General features: G+C 36.7%; 1 protein-coding gene across 2 annotated transcripts; it reads left to right on the top strand.

The window, feature by feature from the left end:
* Positions 1–1357: 1357 nt before the first annotated feature.
* On the top strand, positions 1358–17454 carry LOC126589679 (uncharacterized). Of its 2 annotated transcripts, XM_050255048.1 has the most exons (25): positions 1358–1759; positions 2173–2340; positions 3793–3867; positions 4833–4911; positions 5979–6043; positions 6226–6315; positions 6460–6549; positions 6662–6748; positions 7388–7471; positions 8631–8753; positions 10430–10458; positions 10550–10682; positions 11200–11760; positions 12283–12812; positions 12928–12991; positions 13102–13204; positions 13326–13480; positions 14219–14344; positions 14892–14962; positions 15113–15175; positions 15770–15842; positions 16493–16612; positions 16712–16789; positions 16918–16968; positions 17062–17454. In XM_050255048.1, the coding sequence occupies exons 1-25, from the start codon at positions 1535–1537 to the stop codon at positions 17161–17163; spliced, it is 3345 nt and encodes a 1114-aa protein (XP_050111005.1). In that variant the 5' UTR covers positions 1358–1534; the 3' UTR covers positions 17164–17454. The 2 variants fall into 2 exon arrangements, with proteins under 2 accessions (XP_050111005.1, XP_050111006.1); XM_050255049.1 differs by lacking the exons at positions 1358–1759; positions 2173–2340; positions 3793–3867 and having other exon boundaries at positions 5984–6043.
* Positions 17455–18353: the final 899 nt, after the last annotated feature.

Below are 18353 nucleotides of genomic sequence, written 5' to 3'. Positions count from 1 at the left end.
CCAAACACTATCATACTGCTTTTTTTTCAAAAGCACTTTTACAAAAAAGTTTACCAAACACTTTGCTGCTTTATTTCACAGCCGCTTATTCTCACAGCACAACCGTTTTTTTTCACAGCCGCTTTTTTTTAAAGCACAGCAATACCAAACCAGCCCATACTCATTCTAAGGGCAACAAGATATGTACGCGGGTTGGCAACGATGTGGCGTTTCCTGTTGCAAACAAATGCAAGCCTTGGCGAAAGTTGCACTAGCAACTAAAAGGGCTTCTGCCCTTGGCCTAATCTCCCCTCCATTTTGGAACTAGTGGAGATGATTTTTTTGGGTTGAAGGCAAATTCAATCCAATTACCAGGGCAATTAAATGATTGTTGGAGATGCTCTTAGGCCATCTCTAACCGAAGGGTCTCTGTTTAGCCCCCATCCATATTATAGCTTTACAAGAAATTATTTTTTAATGAACAATACTAGACCATATTTATATACAATCTCCAACCGAAGAAGACTATTTTTTAGCCCTCTCAATAATTTATTATTTTAAGTTTTTTTTTAAATTTTATTGGTTAATTGAATTAAATTACCATATTAAAATAATATTTTCGGACATATTTTGAGTATCGGTTGTCGCTAAATGAATAAACCACTGGACATAATTTGAGTGCCACCTGAAGATGTGGCCACTTGAAAATTATTGAAAAAAATAAAGGAAAGATTATTGGAAGATGTAAGAGAAGGCTGTGTATGAAAAGAGTGTTGGAGGTGAATAGAATGTGAAGAATTGAATTAAAATGAGGTAAAATGGTATGAAAGGGTGAAAATGATGTGAAAAATGTTGTAGAAATGTCTTAGGTATTTATAAGAAAAAAATTAGATTTTTTTTTAATTTCGTCTTACAAAAAAAAAAAAAAAAAAAAAACCAGCTGGGCCAGTTGAACGGTTGGCTGGCTAGCTAAGGATGCCCAGCTCGTTGGCCATATGGCTAGATTTTGACCCTGTGGATCCCAAGGTTTTTTGGCCCAGATCTTCATTGGAGATGAATTTTGTGTATAAAAGAACTATCTTTTGACCTATAACATTACGGCCAACCCGATTGGAAATCGCCTTAGCATTTCTCAAAATTTGAATTCTGTATGCCCATTTTGGAAATTATGAAAGTTTTGCATCCTATGATTAAAAATGCCCACTTTTGTGATTAGCTTTTCATTATTTTATTTCCAACGATAACAAATTTTATTATTTTAAACATTTACATATCGGCACAAAGTATAACGCGTGCTTAATGGATTTTACTCAAGCATTGGTAATAGTATACTATAGTGCATTAGTTTTGCGAGATTTGACCATATATTGTATTCTGGCCAGATCCTTTCAACAGCAATTAACAATAAAAAGATTAGCCGCTGAGAGTGAGGGAACTCCAAGTCTACAAAAGCAACGACGCGGACTCGCGCTGAAACCATCAGATCCAAAACCGCGATCGCAGCTCCTTCCTGCAATGGATTTTGCAGCGCGTGATCTCCGAGTTTCGAATTGAAATGCAGCCGAATCTGTCTCCCTTCGGCAGCGTTTTGGCGAATCCGTTTTTGTTCAATGGCGATTTGAGCGAGGGCATTGAGACCCCTGGGGTTTTGTTCTTGGTCCCCTTTTTTCTGTTCCAAGGTGGTGCAATGGATTTATCAAAGGTCGGCGAGAAGATTCTGAGCTCCGTTAGGTCTGCCAGATCGCTCGGCCTTCTCCCTTCTGCTTCTGATCGACCAGAGGTGATTGAAATTTCTGTTTTTGCACGTAATGCAGCTTTTTGGCTCTCCAATTCGATGCGTTTCCTGTTTAGTTGTGTGAAATTCGATTGTTTCGGAGTAAAAGCGAGTTGAAATTGTGTAATTAGATCATGTAATTTGATAGTGTTTGTTCTAAGTGTGTGAATTTTGCTTTATATACTGAATAATAGTTTGTTTTGGGTGATTATCTGCGGTTTCATGGTAATTAAGAAGAAGGTTTAGTTGAATAAGTATCATTTTAAGAGCAATGCTTATTAATCTGACATTCTAGTTAATTCACTGTGAAGTAGGGAACGAAAATGTTGTGCTTACTGCAAAATTTAGCTGCTTGGCACAGGGTTAACATTAATTTTCCGTTCTTAATGTATTCATGTGTTGTTTACCTTTTCGAACAGGTTCCCGCACGAGCTGCAGCTGCCGCAGCTGTTGCTCGTGCTATTGCTGGACTGCCTCCGCATCAAAGGTTTAGTCTATCATCAAGCTCTGAAGAATTGAGCTCGATATATGGAAGCAAACATCATGGTCAAGAAGTAGAGGAGATAGAGGAAGAATTCTACGAAGAGGTGCTACTATATAATTATGTTTTTATTTTATTTTATTTTGTAGCCCTCATGACTTGTAGTTTGTTAGTGTTAGGTTATTTAAAATTTTACCAAGTCATCTTCCATGTTTCAAGTAGTAGAAAGGTTGCTAACGGTAGCTCATGATCATAGGAAATAGTTTTCTTGACAACCACAAGAAGAAATGTCAATTGTGTTCTATGATACTTCCTCAGTTATAAAACGTTTGTGTCAATCAAAAGACTAGCCCTCATGAGATTTATATTTGTGGAACTGCGGTGTTGCACATGCTATTGGTAGCTCAGACATGTAGGAGATAATTTTTCTCAACAACCAAAAATGATATATTTTCATTTATTTGGGCAATTATTTATTCATTTTCTTAGTTATTCTTATAAGAAGCTGTTTTGAAATATTTAATCATGTCAGAGGTAGTTGAAAATCCATATCTTAAACATTTTGCGGTTGATGACAATGAGGAGCAAATCATTAAAACAACTTGGATTCCCTCGCTCCAACCTTATAAATTATTCTAAGTAGTCTAAGTATGTATTCTCCACAGTACAATTATGACTTTTGGACTTGTAATTCATTACTTTGTATACATAAAGTGTATGGTAGAGAAATGAATTATATCATAATTCTGCCACTCCCTTCTCTTTCCTTGCTTTACTATGTTATTGGGATCCTTTATCTTTCAACAAACCTTAAGTTAAGTCACAAACAAAATGAACCATTTTTATTGACGTCATGCTAGTCATTAAGAGCACCTGCTAAGGTTCTAAAAGACGCTAGGCACTAGTCGGCCGGCGGGCTGGGGCCTAGCGCCTAGGCGCCTAGGTGGGCTAGGTGGATTTAAGTAAATTAATTATATATTGTATAAATAAGTGCCTATTTATACTTTAAAAAACACATAATTGTATTAGGATGCATAAATTGCATAAGAAAATGACTATAAAGTATTAGAACATATTGAAAACATAGGGAACAAACATATAATGAGTGTTCATTCAAGTATCCAATAAGTCTTTTACATTTTATTGAAAAAATAAAATGCAAAATGAAAGTTATAGATTTTCTGTCTAAGTGGGAGTCGCAACCTAGGAGGGTACGTAGGTGGGTTTAGGCAGGCTAGGCGGACGCTTAAGCGGGTCTGGGTGCCCTTTAATTTTGAAATGCCTAGGGACTAATTAGGGTGGTGGCTAGCCGCTTAGCGCCTAGGCGGGGCCAAGACGGCGCTAGGCGGAGATTTTTAGAATAGTGGGCTGCTATTATTATTTTGTTGTTGTTGTGGTTATGTTTTCGTTGGTAATTTTATACCTTCTCTTTCTCTCTAATAATACTTGCTAATGCTTCCACTTCTTGACGGAGTGTTTATTCAATGGTTACCATTTCTGTGTGGATTAAATTTGAATTATCTGTCTTAAAAGCTTTGCAACTACCTCTTAAATGTAGAATTTTGATCCAGTCAGACATATTTTGGAGCATATTCCATCTGAAGAAAGTGAGCTGGCTTATTTTGAGAAACAGGTGATTTTCTAGTTTCTCCATCTTCCTCGTAACCCGCATATTCCAGTTTCTTCATTTTGTTCAGCACGTATGCTAGTCTTTTGTTTCCCTGGTAGAGGATTGCCCTCGAAGTTGTCTTTTTCATCTATCAATGGACTATTCTGATGTTTTGCATTAGTTCAATTGTTTTATAAAAATTTTGCATAATTGAGTAAACTGTCCTGTTTTCTTGAACTCTTTGTTTCAATCTTATACTAGAATGTTAAATAATTTTTCATATGTTTGTGGCTAGTTAGCTTACATATGATGCCATAGTCATTCGGAAATTCTTCACACATGTAGGAGTTAGTTACATATACATGTTACTGTTTGGATGATTCGATCTGCAAATGGTTCACTACTCTATGAGCTCAATTGGTAAAAGTAACCTCTTTGGTAATTTATAACCATTTGCTTTCTACTAATCATGGTTTTGAAACAACCAATGCTTTTCATGGGCCTATCATGCCTTTATTCTCTATTATTGTCAGATTCGTTATTTGGGTTGAATTGAAACAGGACAAATTGTTGATGAAATGAATGAGTCTATATCTTGCAGCAGCAGTATTGACAATTCTTTTGGATCTGTGTATGCATAGCCTTTCATTCTTGTCTGATATTCATACTTCTTCTGTTACATCACGAGCACTTAAATTCAATTGTCTCTCTTTGAATGGTGTTTCCACTTTTTTATCGATCTTGCACATTCACTTTTTATCGACCTTTGCACATTTCACTTCTCATGATTACATGTCCTTGTCAACATAATTTGCAATGCTTACATTGCTGGCTGAAACCCGTATCATATGCGTATATAAAATAGTCATAGTCTATTTTTGCATGCTTGTGGCATGGTTATTTTGAAGTGTAATAATCAATTCCATTGGTTATGTTCTTTCAACCTCATGTCTAACAACGTTATCTACCATCTAAACCCTCATTTGTAGGCCGCTCTTAGATTGGCACAACTGGATAGAGTAGCTGAACGTTTATCCCGCAATGTTATGGAACATCATGAAGTAATGGGTAAGTTTTAATCAAAATGTCTAAACCTTTTCTGCAATTGTATTGAAGTATGTTGATGCACAAAATCAGTGAGGACTTTGGTACAACAGAAAGTGTTAAGTTTGTGACCTTCGCTAGATTGCTCCGGTCACTAGTATGGATAAGTATGTAAATGGATAGAGATAGGGAAGCAAACACAAGATGTACGTGGTTCACCCAGATTGGCTACGTCCACAGAGTAGAGGAGTTCTCATTAATTGTGAAGGGTTTACACAAGTACATAGATTCAAGCTCTCCTTTAGTGAGTACAAGTGAATGATTTAGTACTAGGAAATATCGTGAGAGAATGATCTCTATTTATAGAAGAGAGTTTCTAGTTTCATTCTGACATTGACACGTGTCGTGTTGTGATTGGCTTCTGATGTTGACACGTGTCACGCTATGATTGGCTTCTGATGTCGACACGTGTCGCGCTGTAATTGGCCTCCTGGTTGGAGGGAAACTCTTCTGGGTCCTTGACGGTATAACGTTGACCGGTGCTCGGTAGTTTCGGGATTGGTCAAGTATGGTACAAACAAAGTACATTTAAGGAAGTATTATACTGCATCTTCTGGAAATCTTATATATAAACTCCTAAACAGTCTTTTGAAATATGGGAATACTTTTGCTCACCCCCTAAAGTGGGGGTGATGCCCACCACCCCATTGGTTGACTTTAGATTAGTTTATTTTTGAGAGTCGTGTTTTATATCTATTCAACCAATCTAATCTAACTGTAACCAATGAGGTGGTGACCATCACCCCCACTTTAAGGAGGAGAAAAGAGGAGGAGGGGGAAGGGGGGGGGGTTGAGCAAAAATGCACTCTTTGGAATATTATGTGTTTTTATCATCGTATTGCTATTGTATCGGCAAATTGAAATATCATAACATTTGTTTCCAGGGTGGCAGAGTAGTTGAGTGATTGTTTATTCAACGCTACTCTCTCTCTCTCTCTCTCGTGTTCTGGCTCAACAATAGTTCATTGCTGGAGTTTGATTTACAATATATTTCAGTTTCAAATGAGATCTTGACACTTACTTTTGGCCAGTGAAGGGGATGCATTTGGTCAGGGAATTGGAGAAAGACTTGAAAATTGCAAATGTCATCTGCATGGTAAGCCCTTGCAGGACGTGCCATCCTGAATGTGGTCATTCTGAATTTTTCATTTGCTTCTATTGATTATTTGATATAACTTTGTTTTTGTCGAAACTCTTTTTATATGTTTCTTTTTCGTCAAACTCCTTTTATATGTTTGATCTGGCTTTTATTTACTGTTTTTGTAATTGTCTTTGCAGAATGGAAGGCGGCATCTGACCTCATCAAGGAATGAGGTTTCTAGGGATCTCATCGTAAATTCCAATTCCAAAAAGAAACAAGCTCTTCTGGTATGTTTGTTACTTTGTGCATGGTTAGCAGTAACAATCTTTTTTAGATATTTTTCCCTGGTTCCTAGATCATAGTCACTTCGATAGGTCTCGTTGCCTAAGCATAACCTTACGTATACAGTTTCCTATTTTTATGAAAATCAGGACATGCTTCCTGTTTTAACTGAGCTTGGTCATGCACTGAAAATGCAAGCAGAGCTCGAGTCTCTGGTTGAGGAAGGAAATTACTGCAAGGTGGGTTTATATATCTGTTCTCCTGCAGTTTAGACTATACTCTCCAGTTTTCGTTTCATGTTGCATTTTAATCTTTATAATTATTTGGTTAAATTCTCATGTATATTTACAGGCCTTTCAAGTCCTGTCTGAATATCTACAGCTGTTAGATACTTTTTCAGATCTTTCTGCAGTACAAGAGATGAGCCGTGGTGTAGAGGCAAGTATTAAGCTATTATTAAGAAGCATTTTTTGTTAGCAGATTCACTGATATTTCATACGTCTCTGTGCCTCAATATTCTTTACCATGGATTAAAAAAAGTCTTTAGTTTATAGTTTACATATTTACCCATTGAGAGGCTACTAGATTATACTTTATTTATTAAAATATAATTAAAATATAAAAAAACTGTTGGCCCACATCCTATTAAGCTATGGGAGTAGGGTGACCAATAAAAATTGTATCATGTTGCTAGAGCAAGGAGATCCTCAGTGCAAGTCCTTCCAATTGGAACGTTCCCACCTCCCAATATGAGTCTTTTTTTTTATTATTTTTTTTTATTTTTTTATACAAGTGATATTGGGGGGGTGTGTGGGGGGATTGAACTCGAGACCTCGGGTGCAGGGGTGGATGCTCGAGTCTTAACCAACTACAGGCCCCTTGCTGAACCTCCCAATATAGGTTGAGTTTCACATGTTGGGTTGTTGTGGTGGATCAACCCACACGGGAGGGGCATTTCAGAATATAGAATAATCATGAATTCTTGCCTTGCATCCCACCACTTGAATTTTGGGTAATACTGGTAAACCAACAAACTTTATCATGCTTACATTTTCATTTTTCATAACATGGGTGTAGGTTTGGCTGGGAAAAACTCTTCAAAAGCTGGATTCCTTGTTGCTAGGAGTGTGCCAGGAGTTCAATGAGGAGGGCTATATAACTGTCAGTGCTTTTCTTTCCTTCTTTCTTTCATTTCGCTTTTCCTGATAACTTGATCATTAATTTCTCTCAAATGCTGCATGAAGATTTTGTAGATTTCTACTTGAGTGTCATTACATATAGTTGTTCTTATATTACATTTATTTCAAATAGCTTGATATTCTTTTAAGTGGTCATTATCCTTTACGCAATGATATTGATGAGGAGGACACAGAAATACCATGGTTCAAATTTCTGTATAGATATCTGCTTTCTTCATATTATTTAAGGAATATCAGTACCAAATTATGTATACAAGAGGGATGAAGCACCTAGTAAGTGAAAGTAGTATTTTTTGTTCTCTCTCTCTCTCTCTCTCTCTCTCTCTCTGTTCTGCTCCAGTCAGTCCGAGTTTCCTTTGCTTTGTACCATTTGGTATGTGAATTAAGTAACAACTTGTCTGATCCAACCATGTATTGAAATGATCTTATGTCTGATTCTTGAGTTATTATGTTGCTCCCCGTTTGAAGTAAAGGGTTATGTTGCTCCATTTGTTATTTTGAGTTACTTTTATGTTGATTACTAATAGGTTTCTTCTACGTAATTTGATTGCTCCCAAGTAATTCCATTGCTTGTACCTTGTGCTGAACTAATTTTACCTGCATTCTTAAACTTCTGTTAGTTTGATATTGTCTTATTCCTATTTTTGAAAGTTCTAATAAATGTTCGATACATTTTCTGTATTTGATTGATATAAAACTGGGGCTGTTAGTTGGATTCTGTTTTTGGCAAGTAAAATTTGATTGAAAATAGAAAAAGCAACTAGGGATATACGGAAGACACTAAAGAGAAAAATAAAATTAAAACAAGCACCAAATTTAAACACCCAGGAGAAAGGTAAAATCTTTGAACTGAATGGCATTAGAGAGCTGCAAGGAATAGCATCAATAAATGAGTGGTATTTTACTCAATTCACTATTTAGAGCTTTCTGGTTATTGTAGATCCACGTATTAATGCTGCAACCACTTTAGTGAGAGCATGTACAGAAAAGTTTTAAGTTGCAGCAGCATCATTCTTCTCTTTTTTCTGGAGGATAAGTTTAAGTTGAGGGATCAATTGTATACTCTTTCAGGTTTTGTGCGATGTTTATTTTGACTTGATACACTATTAAATGCTGAACAGGTGGTCGATGCTTATGCACTAATTGGGGATATCTCTGGCCTTGCTGAGAAGATACAAAGTTTCTTTATGCAGGAAGTTCTATCAGAAACCCACTCTATATTGAAGAATATTGTGCAAGAGGAGGTATGCTGATATAATTATGATTTAGAAGTAGAATGGTTCATGCACAAGTGTTGGGGTGACACAGAAAGTAAAGATATCATAGTTGTGCATTTATTTCTTGAAACTTATGTTTAATCTGTATGTTCTCCCCCCCCCCTAACAAAACTCCTCTTCTCCCCTCCCCTCCCTCCTCTCTTTCTCCAAAACAATAATGTGGAGAAAAAGATAAATTTGGCAGCAACCTGAAAATGACGTGTATACAAATTAAGGAGTTTCAGATAAGGCAGCATTTTGCTTCTCTAGAGACACTGCAGTAACAGGTGGCTATGTAAGACTTCTGTGGAAAGCTCTGACGATGGGTATACAAAATGTGGGTACAAAACAACTTATCATGTTAGGGTGGCTGGATCATTTTTCAGAAAGGTTACCGTTTTGGTTGTGGACAACAGAAGTTTTTTGAGCTGATGTTATTTGAGGCAAGACTATGATTCAGAAGGGATTCTGGATTCATCCCAGGTTTCCCTTTGTACAACTGGGAAACTCATAATCACTGTCAAAGGTCATTCTTGGGTGAGTTGAGGATTGCACAAAAGTTCAATCAAACCATCACAAGGTAGAAGATGAGGAAAGGGGTCGGATGGGTACACTTGGGCAAATAGAGGATAGCAGGAAAATTGAGTCCATAAAGACAAGGTAAACAATGAAGAATGGGGAAGGGTACATTTGTAGTAAGAAAAGGATGGGTGCACCATAATCTAGTATCCTACAGAATAAAAAATGAAGATTAGGAAAGGGGTAGAAGGATGGGAAGAAACCTAGGGGGCCTAGTACAGGAAAGGGTAATACTGGTCCGAGGAAAATGTTAGTAGGCATACATACAAGGCCCAAGAATTAGAATTGTTGGAAGAGGGACTGGATCATGATACTGTTGGTTGTGGGAGCATATTAGAGGAAAATTGCGGATGACTCAAAAAGTTGGTAGAGCTAATGACCCTAATTTATTAAACCGCAGACCAAAATCAATTTGGAATGGCTTCATCAGAGGCTGGGTATTGGGAAGATCAGAGAGAGTTTTAACTACAACAGGGGCTTGGGCCTTGTCTGATGCAAAATTCTACCAGTGTTGGAATGTGTTCCAAACAAGAAGACCAAGTACCTGCTCATCTCCCCGTATAAAGATGCTCATTCTTTCAGCATTGCCGTTTCCCCTTCTCACTTGTGCAAGGTAGATGCAAGTGCTTGGAATAGTGGGTGCTGGGGCTGGAGATTTCCTTTTTGGTGGAGGGGTTTTTGGGAGATAGTGCAGATTAGAAGGCAGTACTCTGTGGCACTTTGCAGTTTTGGTGATTGTTAGGATTGTTTGGATGGAAAGAAACAAAATAATTTTTTTAACATATGAACCAGATGGGTTTTCTTTGGGGGAAGAATACTTTTGGCATTCTTCCTGATGTCGGCGTCAAGACATTTTAGACAGTCCTTAGGTTTATCTTTGCAGGGGACCTTATTCTTTCAATTTTTCTGCTTGTGCAGTTTGTTTATAGCTGTTTTGTTTTGATAAAAGAGAGACTCTTTTGTTTTCTTGATCAAAAATTTATTTTGTATTAAAAATCTAAGAGATGATAAGATCTATGGTGTTCACTTTATAGCTGTATTGTGAGACAATATCTATACTTAGATGATTAATTTATCTTTTGCAGGATCAGGGATTTCACATGCAAAATAGTCGGTACATTTTCTACATCTACCAGTGCTAGTATCGTAATGTAACAGTACTATACATCTTGTATGCATGCTAATGCATTCTTATGTGATTCCAGACTTACCTACAGCGATCTATGCCTTCAGATACCTGAACCAAAGTTTAGGCAGTGTTTGTTAAACACACTAGCTATCCTTTTCAAGTTGATGTGTTCATATCATGAAATCATGGGCTTTCAGCTGGATAATAGGGTAAACTTCGATTCACGCTTTTACTTGATCGTATTATTTTTCAGTATATAATTGGTAATGTATTTATTTATTTTGGTTACATGCACTTCATCCAAATTTTAGATAATGTTGGTTGATAGTTCCTCTTTGTTACTGCTTATTACTATTGGCTGGTAAGTATATTTGAATGTGTTTCCCATTGTTTACAACTTAACCTGTCCGTCAGAATGTTTTTATACAGTATTGTCTCTAAATCATTTTCTGTTTGCTTTGTCATAACAATTGAAAACTGTATTGCAATACTTTTATGCACTCAAATGTATTGATGTATCAATATTATACAATAAATTAAGCTGTTTTCTTCTGTTACTAGTTTTCTTTGGATTCCGTTGAATTGTATTACAGCCATAGGGGTCACATACTTTACGACTGTAGGTATTTGGCAGAAATATGGCTCCTACATACACACATGTTCGTACAAAAACAGAATCATTTTGTTTTCCAGGATATGAGAGAAATCTTTATGTCTTTGTTTTAGGATTCAGCCGGTAAAACTCCAAGCATGACACAGAAGGAAAGTGACATCTCTCCGACTCCTGGGGGGGTTCAGCAAATTTCACCTCCTTGTTCTTCCCAAAAAGTTAATGGCTCTCTTGCCGAATCTGTAGATATAGTGCCTGGTTCAGCGTACATAGACGAATCTACAACCACCTGCTCTTTGGTTGAACCTGCAGGAAACACAACTTCCACTAATTATCAAAATTTAGTTGATGAGGCAAGTAAGGATGACAGTACAACATCAACAAGTGGATCCCCATGGTATCAATTACGGAAAGATGCCACAGCATTTGTTTCACAAACCCTTCAGAGGGGACGCAAAAATCTTTGGCAACTCACAGCTACTCGTGTATCGGTCTTGCTTTCTTCGGCTTCTGTTTCTTCTGCTAGCATACACCAATTCTTGAAAAACTATGAAGATCTGGGTGTCTTTATCTTGGCTGGGGAAGCATTTTGCGGAATTGAAGCAGCTGACTTCAGGCAGAAGTTGAAGGCAGTATGTGAAAATTATTTTTTAGCTTTTCATCGGCAAAATATACATGTAAGTCAACTTCACAGGTTTTGTCCTCCAAATAGGGCTTATGCTATGTGATGACTGATATTATGTTTGTTTATTTCTGTTCTTTCTAATTATTTATAAAACTGATTGGTTACTGATTAAGAAATTATTGATTGTTGTGAACTCGTGACCAAATAAGAGTTATCCTCCAGACATTGCTCACTGCCTGATGCTACACACATAAATAGTCTTTTATTGCATTTGCTTTTACTTGTTCAAACTTGTAATATCACATGCAAGATAAAACCCTACTTAGGTGGCATGTACATAACTGGTGTGCCACCATGGTTTTCCAGTCACATGTGTTCCCCTGTTGTGTATTGCAATTCAAATGTATTAGAAACATTTTGTTTGAACAGTTTTGCCTCCCAACACTTATTTTATACATTCTCATTAATTTATTTTTTGAAATTATGTCGTAGTAGATTTAAAACTTTTACTATGCACAAGCACAACACTGTCTAGGTGCACTTATATAGACAGTTGATAACTTTTTTTTTTTAGGCGCTTAAAATGGTGTTGGAAAGAGAAATTTGGTTGATACTGCCACCAGATACAGTACAAGAAATTACATTTCCCGGGCTTGCCGGTGATGGAGCACCTATAATTGTTCCATCTGAGGGTAATTCTAATGCTAGGGTTCTACATTCTGATAAGTCTACAAGAGTTGTTGATACTGGTGCCAAGAAGAGTGGATTCTCTAATTGGCTAAGAAATGGAAACCCCTTTTTGTTAAAGCTGGCACATACATCCAAAGAAGGTCTTAAGTGGAACAGTACAACTGGTGAATCTGATGGTAATTTTAGTGAAAGGCTTGGTGATAAGGTCTCTCCACAAAACAGTGATTCAAGTCATTCTAATGGTGCTAATTTTGTTTCGGAAGAAGAAAATGAAGATCTTCTTGCAGACTTTATTGATGAGGATAGTCAACTCCCAAGTCGAATTTCGAAACCTAGACTGTCAAGAAATCAATCTTTACATTATAATGATGGAGAAATCATAGCTCAGACTGGATCATCTATTTGTCTTCTAAGGTGAACTGCTCTGTATTTACTGGAGAGATTTTTGCACTTTCAGATATAAAAGCCTGAATTATATATTTTGGAATGGATGCTTGACAGTTGATCTGTATTTTCTTGTACATTTTAGGTCAATGGATAAATATGCCAGGCTTATGCAGAAATTGGAAATAGTCAACGTTGAGTTCTTCAAGGTATCTTATACTTTTTATGTATCTTTTTCTCACTACCGTGTCTGTTCTTTATGCTTATTAATAAAAACCTGTGATGCGTCTATTTTACCTGATTCAGTATGTTGTTGCAGGGAATATGCCAGTTGTTTGAGGTATTTTTTCATTTTGTGTTTGAAACATTTGCTCAGCAAAACAACAATGCAGGTGGAAAAGGGTCACCTGATCCGATTAATTGTGAGTGCTTTCTTTTTCATTGCTTCAAACTATTTTGTGTTCTTTATCTGATCATCTACTGATTACGATACTTTCTGATTCTGATGCACACTTGAAAACCTTATCATGTTGTTCTACACAGATCGGCTGAAGACAGCCTTGTCCAGAATACAACAAGACTGTGACCAGTGGATAAAGTCCCCGTCATCTTCATCCACATCTCTAAATTCGTCATATACAGACATCACACCTATGAGTCCTCCCAGTAACACACCAGGAACATCCTTTGGTCTCAAGGTATTAATTAAATATCATATGGTCCTCCTAGATCATCTTTTAGATGGAAAATAATAACTTTTCGTTCCAAAATTTTTGAGTTTAATGCGCCTTGTGCATTTATTACATGCCCTATAAGTTAGAAAGTTTATGTGCTGTACTTGTGCATTTATTCATTTTGGCAGTTTATCATGGTCTGCACAGTGTATATGGGTTGGCATGCTACACCTATACAACATGTTTCAGTCATCCATTTTATTTCCTTTTAAATGTTAGGAGACTATGATGCTGTATACTAGGTTCAATCTTTGTAATACTGCAGTATAAAAAAAGGTCGTACCCAGTGCACAAGGCTCCCGCTTTACGTAGGGTCTGGGAGAGGTGAATGTCGGCTAGCCTTACCCCCATTTATGGAGAGGCTGCTCCCAAGTCTCGAACCCGAGACCTACTGCTCATGGGCGAAGGTCTCGGGTTCGAGACTTGGGAGCAGCCTCTCCATAAATGGGGGTAAGGCTAGCCGACATTCACCTCTCCCAGACCCTACGTAAAGCGGGAGCCTTGTGCACTGGGTACGACCTTTTTTTGTAATACTGCAGTATAACTTCATAAATTTAAAGCAATTCCTTAGTTACAATGCTATTCAGTGATGGCATGGAAGTTACCAGATGTTCTGTTCTCTCTTGGTTTTTTAGTTAGAAGTTAGAACTAAGCCATATGCAATGTAAATCTGCTTTAAGTTGCATGACCATTTTGTTGCAGGAAAGATGCGCAGGTGCTGACACTATCACCCTTGTTGCTCGAATATTGCATAGATCTAAAGCTCATCTCAAGACAATGCTACTTCAGAATAATGCTGCTGTGGTTGAAGACTTCTATGCACATCTGGTAGGTTCCTTTGTTATTGTCTGCTGGAGTTTTCCAAAGATTTCATGCTAGTTTGGTGGAGTGCTAATAAAATGATGTGATATGATCTTAGTTTAATTTTCCATAGTGGACGGTTTAGCGATAATTGACTAGGAACATGTTTTATTGGTATAAAATGATTCTTGTTACAATTGGATCTCATAAATAAATATCTCTGTGACATGGATGATACTATGATGGGGGTTGTATAATTGTATTTGTATTGGAAAGTGATACTTCTTAGATTCTTACTAATGTGCATTTGACATTGAAAATAAAACCAAAGTTGAAAAAGAAAATTATATCGGTACTGCTAGATACTAGGTAGGCTTGTAAGCCTTGTATAATTAACAATATAATTTTTCTCACAATTAAGTTTCTGTATGTTTCTCACAATTTTATTAATATGACTTGTTTGATTTCTTTATTTGTTATTCATCTATAGAAGTCAAATGTTTTGACAAATCATTAATTTTTTTGATGAATGCCTATAATTCAGTTTGAATTTATATATATTTATCTTTATTAGGTTGATGCTGTACCATATCTTGTAGAGCACATTCATAGGACAACTGCAAGACAACTGCTCCATATTAATGGGTAAGACCAGAGAGTTCATGGCCTGGTTGGGTTTACTTTACTACTAGGTTTTTCTTTCTGCAGATAAATCAAACATCTTTTTATTTAAAAAAGCTCCCCTTTTTCTCTTGGTTTCTACTTTGTCACTTCATGGAGAACCATTATTTGCAGTTATGTGGATCGGATAGCCAATGCAAAATGGGAAGTGAAAGAGCTTGGACTAGAGCATAATGGGTTAGTTTCTTGATATTTATTCTTTATTTATTTGAAAGTTTCCAGGTTCATTTTTATGATCTTGTACCATACCGTTGACAATGATCTTTCAGATTTTGTAAAATTCCTTCTTGGGGCCAGCTAGTTTTTTACACATCGAAGCTTTATCTGTATGATAAATTAGGAGCGATATGTTTACTAAAACTGATTCTGTGGTCGTTATTAAGATCTTGGATGAGAACCAAACTTCAATTATGCTTATGGCTCTTCAATGTCTGGTCTTATGTTTCTGGAGGTTTTAGCTTTTGTATCATATGACATTATAATTTATTGTTTTCTTTTGGGTGTTTTCTTAAATATATCATTTGCCACAAATCCTCAAGTCTCAGAAATTTCTTCCCTGAGCATAACTTGTTTTAGGCCCTTCTTTTAGGTCTAATGCATGGTTCCTCTTTGCATGTCAATCCTTGACGACCATGTTCGCCTTGTCTTTGTATGTGCAAGAAACAGAGATTTGTGAAAAAGTCTTGCTGAAATGGCTTTCACACCAATTTTTCCTCTCTACTACCATATGACAAGTGTCAAGTTTTCTGACATGAGTTGTTGCTTTAATAGGTATGTTGATTTGTTATTGGGAGAATTCAAGCACTATAAAACAAGGCTTGCTCATGGGGGAATTCGCAAGGAGGTAATAACTGGCTGTTTTTCTTGGAACTTTCACAATAAAATGGAGAAGTTGCTCCTCTCAATAGGGTTCGAGTGGTTAATGGGATGACTTGATTGGTTTGCTTCTGGAAATTGTGAATTCTTTGGGTATGGACTGTTATTGTGTGGTTATTCTGTTATGCCTTTATGCTCTATCTAAAGTTCCTTTTTCTCGGGTGGTAAAAGAAATAAGTTATTAGGTTTACGTTGGGTATGCATTGTTATGGGGTGGTTATTCTGCTATGCCATTCTGCTCTATCTAAAGTTACCTTTTTCCCAGGTGGTAAAAAAAAAAAGTTATTAGGTTTTACCTTGGGTATGGAATGTTATTGTGTGGTTATTCTGTTATGCCATTGTGCTCTATCTACAGTTCCATTTTCCCGAATGATAGCAGATAATAAGTTATTTGGTTTTACGTTGTTTATATCAGACTAAGGGATAAATTGCTTTTATATTTTTGTATAATGGTATGCACTTTTGACTTGACGCAACTACTAAATATGAAATTGGTATCTGAATTGCATAGTGAATCACCACTTGCTTGTGCTAAGAACTTTGTGTTATCGAAAGTGGGCATGTATTTTAAAAATAAAAAATGTGCTTGATTGCAAATATATGTATGTGTACATGTAGGTTCAAGACCTCCTCTTAGAATACGGACTTGAAATTGTGGCCCAAACTCTCATAGAAGGACTCTCCCGTGTCAGGAGGTGTACAGATGAAGGGCGGGCTCTCATGTCATTGGATCTACAGGTTCTCTCTCAAATTGGACAAGATATGAATCTCAACATTCCTTTAGCGTTGCTCTCCTTTGCAGCTTAATAAATTTCAGGACTCCTTTGTGGGTTTTAGGTTTTGATCAATGGCTTGCAGCATTTTGTGGCAATGAACGTGAAGCCCCATTTACAAATAGTTGAAGCCTTCATTAAGGTAAGCTCAAACAGACTAAATAGTTAGCAAGATCTTCGGAAATTCTGTTATATTGTTAAGCGACTAGAACAATTTGGTAGAAGTGGGGTTTCGAAACTAACTTTCACTCTCTTTCTACTCTTGGTCAGGCATACTATCTTCCGGAAACCGAATATGTGCACTGGGCACGTGCTCACCCGGTAAGAGATTCCATTACTGCGGACTTCTTGTGGTTAGATTTTGGACACTGATTTTCTTACATCATGAATATGAACTTACCTTTTCCACTGCAGGAATACACAAAAAATCAAATTGTTGGGTTGATCAACCTTGTTGCCACTATGAAAAGTTGGAAGAGAAAAACCAGACTGGAAGTGCTAGAAAAGATTGAATGAGCATGCAACTTCGGATAAGCGTGGTAGGTGTTTTAATCATTTACAACCCCACGTATTGCTCGTCTCTCACTCTTCACATAAATTTTTTCTAATGAGCTATGTATATTTGATTTTGTTTTGATTTTTCATCTTCATGTGCACCGTAAATGTTGATCCCGGTTGTATATTTTCTCGTGTCTCAGTTTGTAATATATTGTCATCCCTAATAGGGACGATTAAATGTATTTTTGGATCACATGAGTCTCGAAATAATGATATGTCAAGAGAAAAACGTACAATTGGAAGTTGGAACCACGAGCTTTCATCGAACTGTAGTAAAGCTTTCGTGCAATTTTCCGTTACCTTGCCTGAGCAGATGCTTATGAATTGGTTCTGTAGAATAGCTAGGGACCTTCGAACCTTAAGAGAGAGGCATCTTATCTATGTTTGGGTAAGCGATTGCGATTTCAAAGTCCCAAGTGACCGAGGTTAAGTTCTGAAATGTAAGATATAAAGCCCTCCATGACCAGTACAAAGACATTTTAGAGAGATTTGCAAATACTTGGAAGGTGTCGTTTGCAAACCCTCCAACATACCTTTGTAATGATTATGGAGCACATTTCTTAGGGATGGTTTGGGAGTGAGGTGTTTAAAAAAAAAGCACCCATGAAAAAAAACTGTGAGGGTTTTAGGTGTTTGGTAAATTGAAAAAAAAAGCTTATTTTGGAAGCTACTGTGAGAATAAGCTGAAATCAAAGGAAAAAGCTGAATCTGCTATTTGCAGCTTTGGAAAACTAGCTTTTTTTCAAAGCACATGGAGCTATAGTGCTCCTTTAATGAAAAGACCTACTATTAGACTTTTTTTTTTCAAAAACACTTTTACAAAAAAGTTTACCAAACACTCTGCTGATTTATTTCACAGTCACTTATTCTCACAGCACAGCCGCTTATTCTCACAACAGCTTTTTTTTTCAAAGCATAGCAATGCCAAACCAACCCTTAATCCCTCCTATCAATTATTTGTGTCATCCATTTTTTATTGACTTGGACTCAATTTCTTGAAACTTGCCAATCCTTCTCCCCGAACATAATGTTTAGGGAAATGGTACCTCAAAGGATCTTTTTATTCTGTTAGTAATAGTTATCAAACATATATTTACGACCCTTTTTTATAATCTTTTCTATTTTTATTTTATTATTATTATTTTATT

The sequence above is a fragment of the Malus sylvestris genome, chromosome 11 (assembly GCF_916048215.2).
Source record: "Malus sylvestris chromosome 11, drMalSylv7.2, whole genome shotgun sequence".
Taxonomy (NCBI): domain Eukaryota; kingdom Viridiplantae; phylum Streptophyta; class Magnoliopsida; order Rosales; family Rosaceae; genus Malus; species Malus sylvestris.
This window is presented reverse-complemented; position numbering and strand designations above follow the sequence as displayed.

Bases quoted from the DNA above. Each gene is read 5' to 3' on its own strand.
- LOC126589679 (XM_050255048.1), top strand. From the start codon at position 1,535: ATGCAGCCGAATCTGTCTCCCTTCGGCAGCGTTTTGGCGAATCCGTTT. The intron at 3,868-4,832 runs GTGATTTTCTAG...CCTCATTTGTAG, and splicing joins TGGCTTATTTTGAGAAACAG to GCCGCTCTTAGATTGGCACA. The intron at 16,969-17,061 runs GTAAGAGATTCC...TTTCCACTGCAG, and splicing joins ACTGGGCACGTGCTCACCCG to GAATACACAAAAAATCAAAT.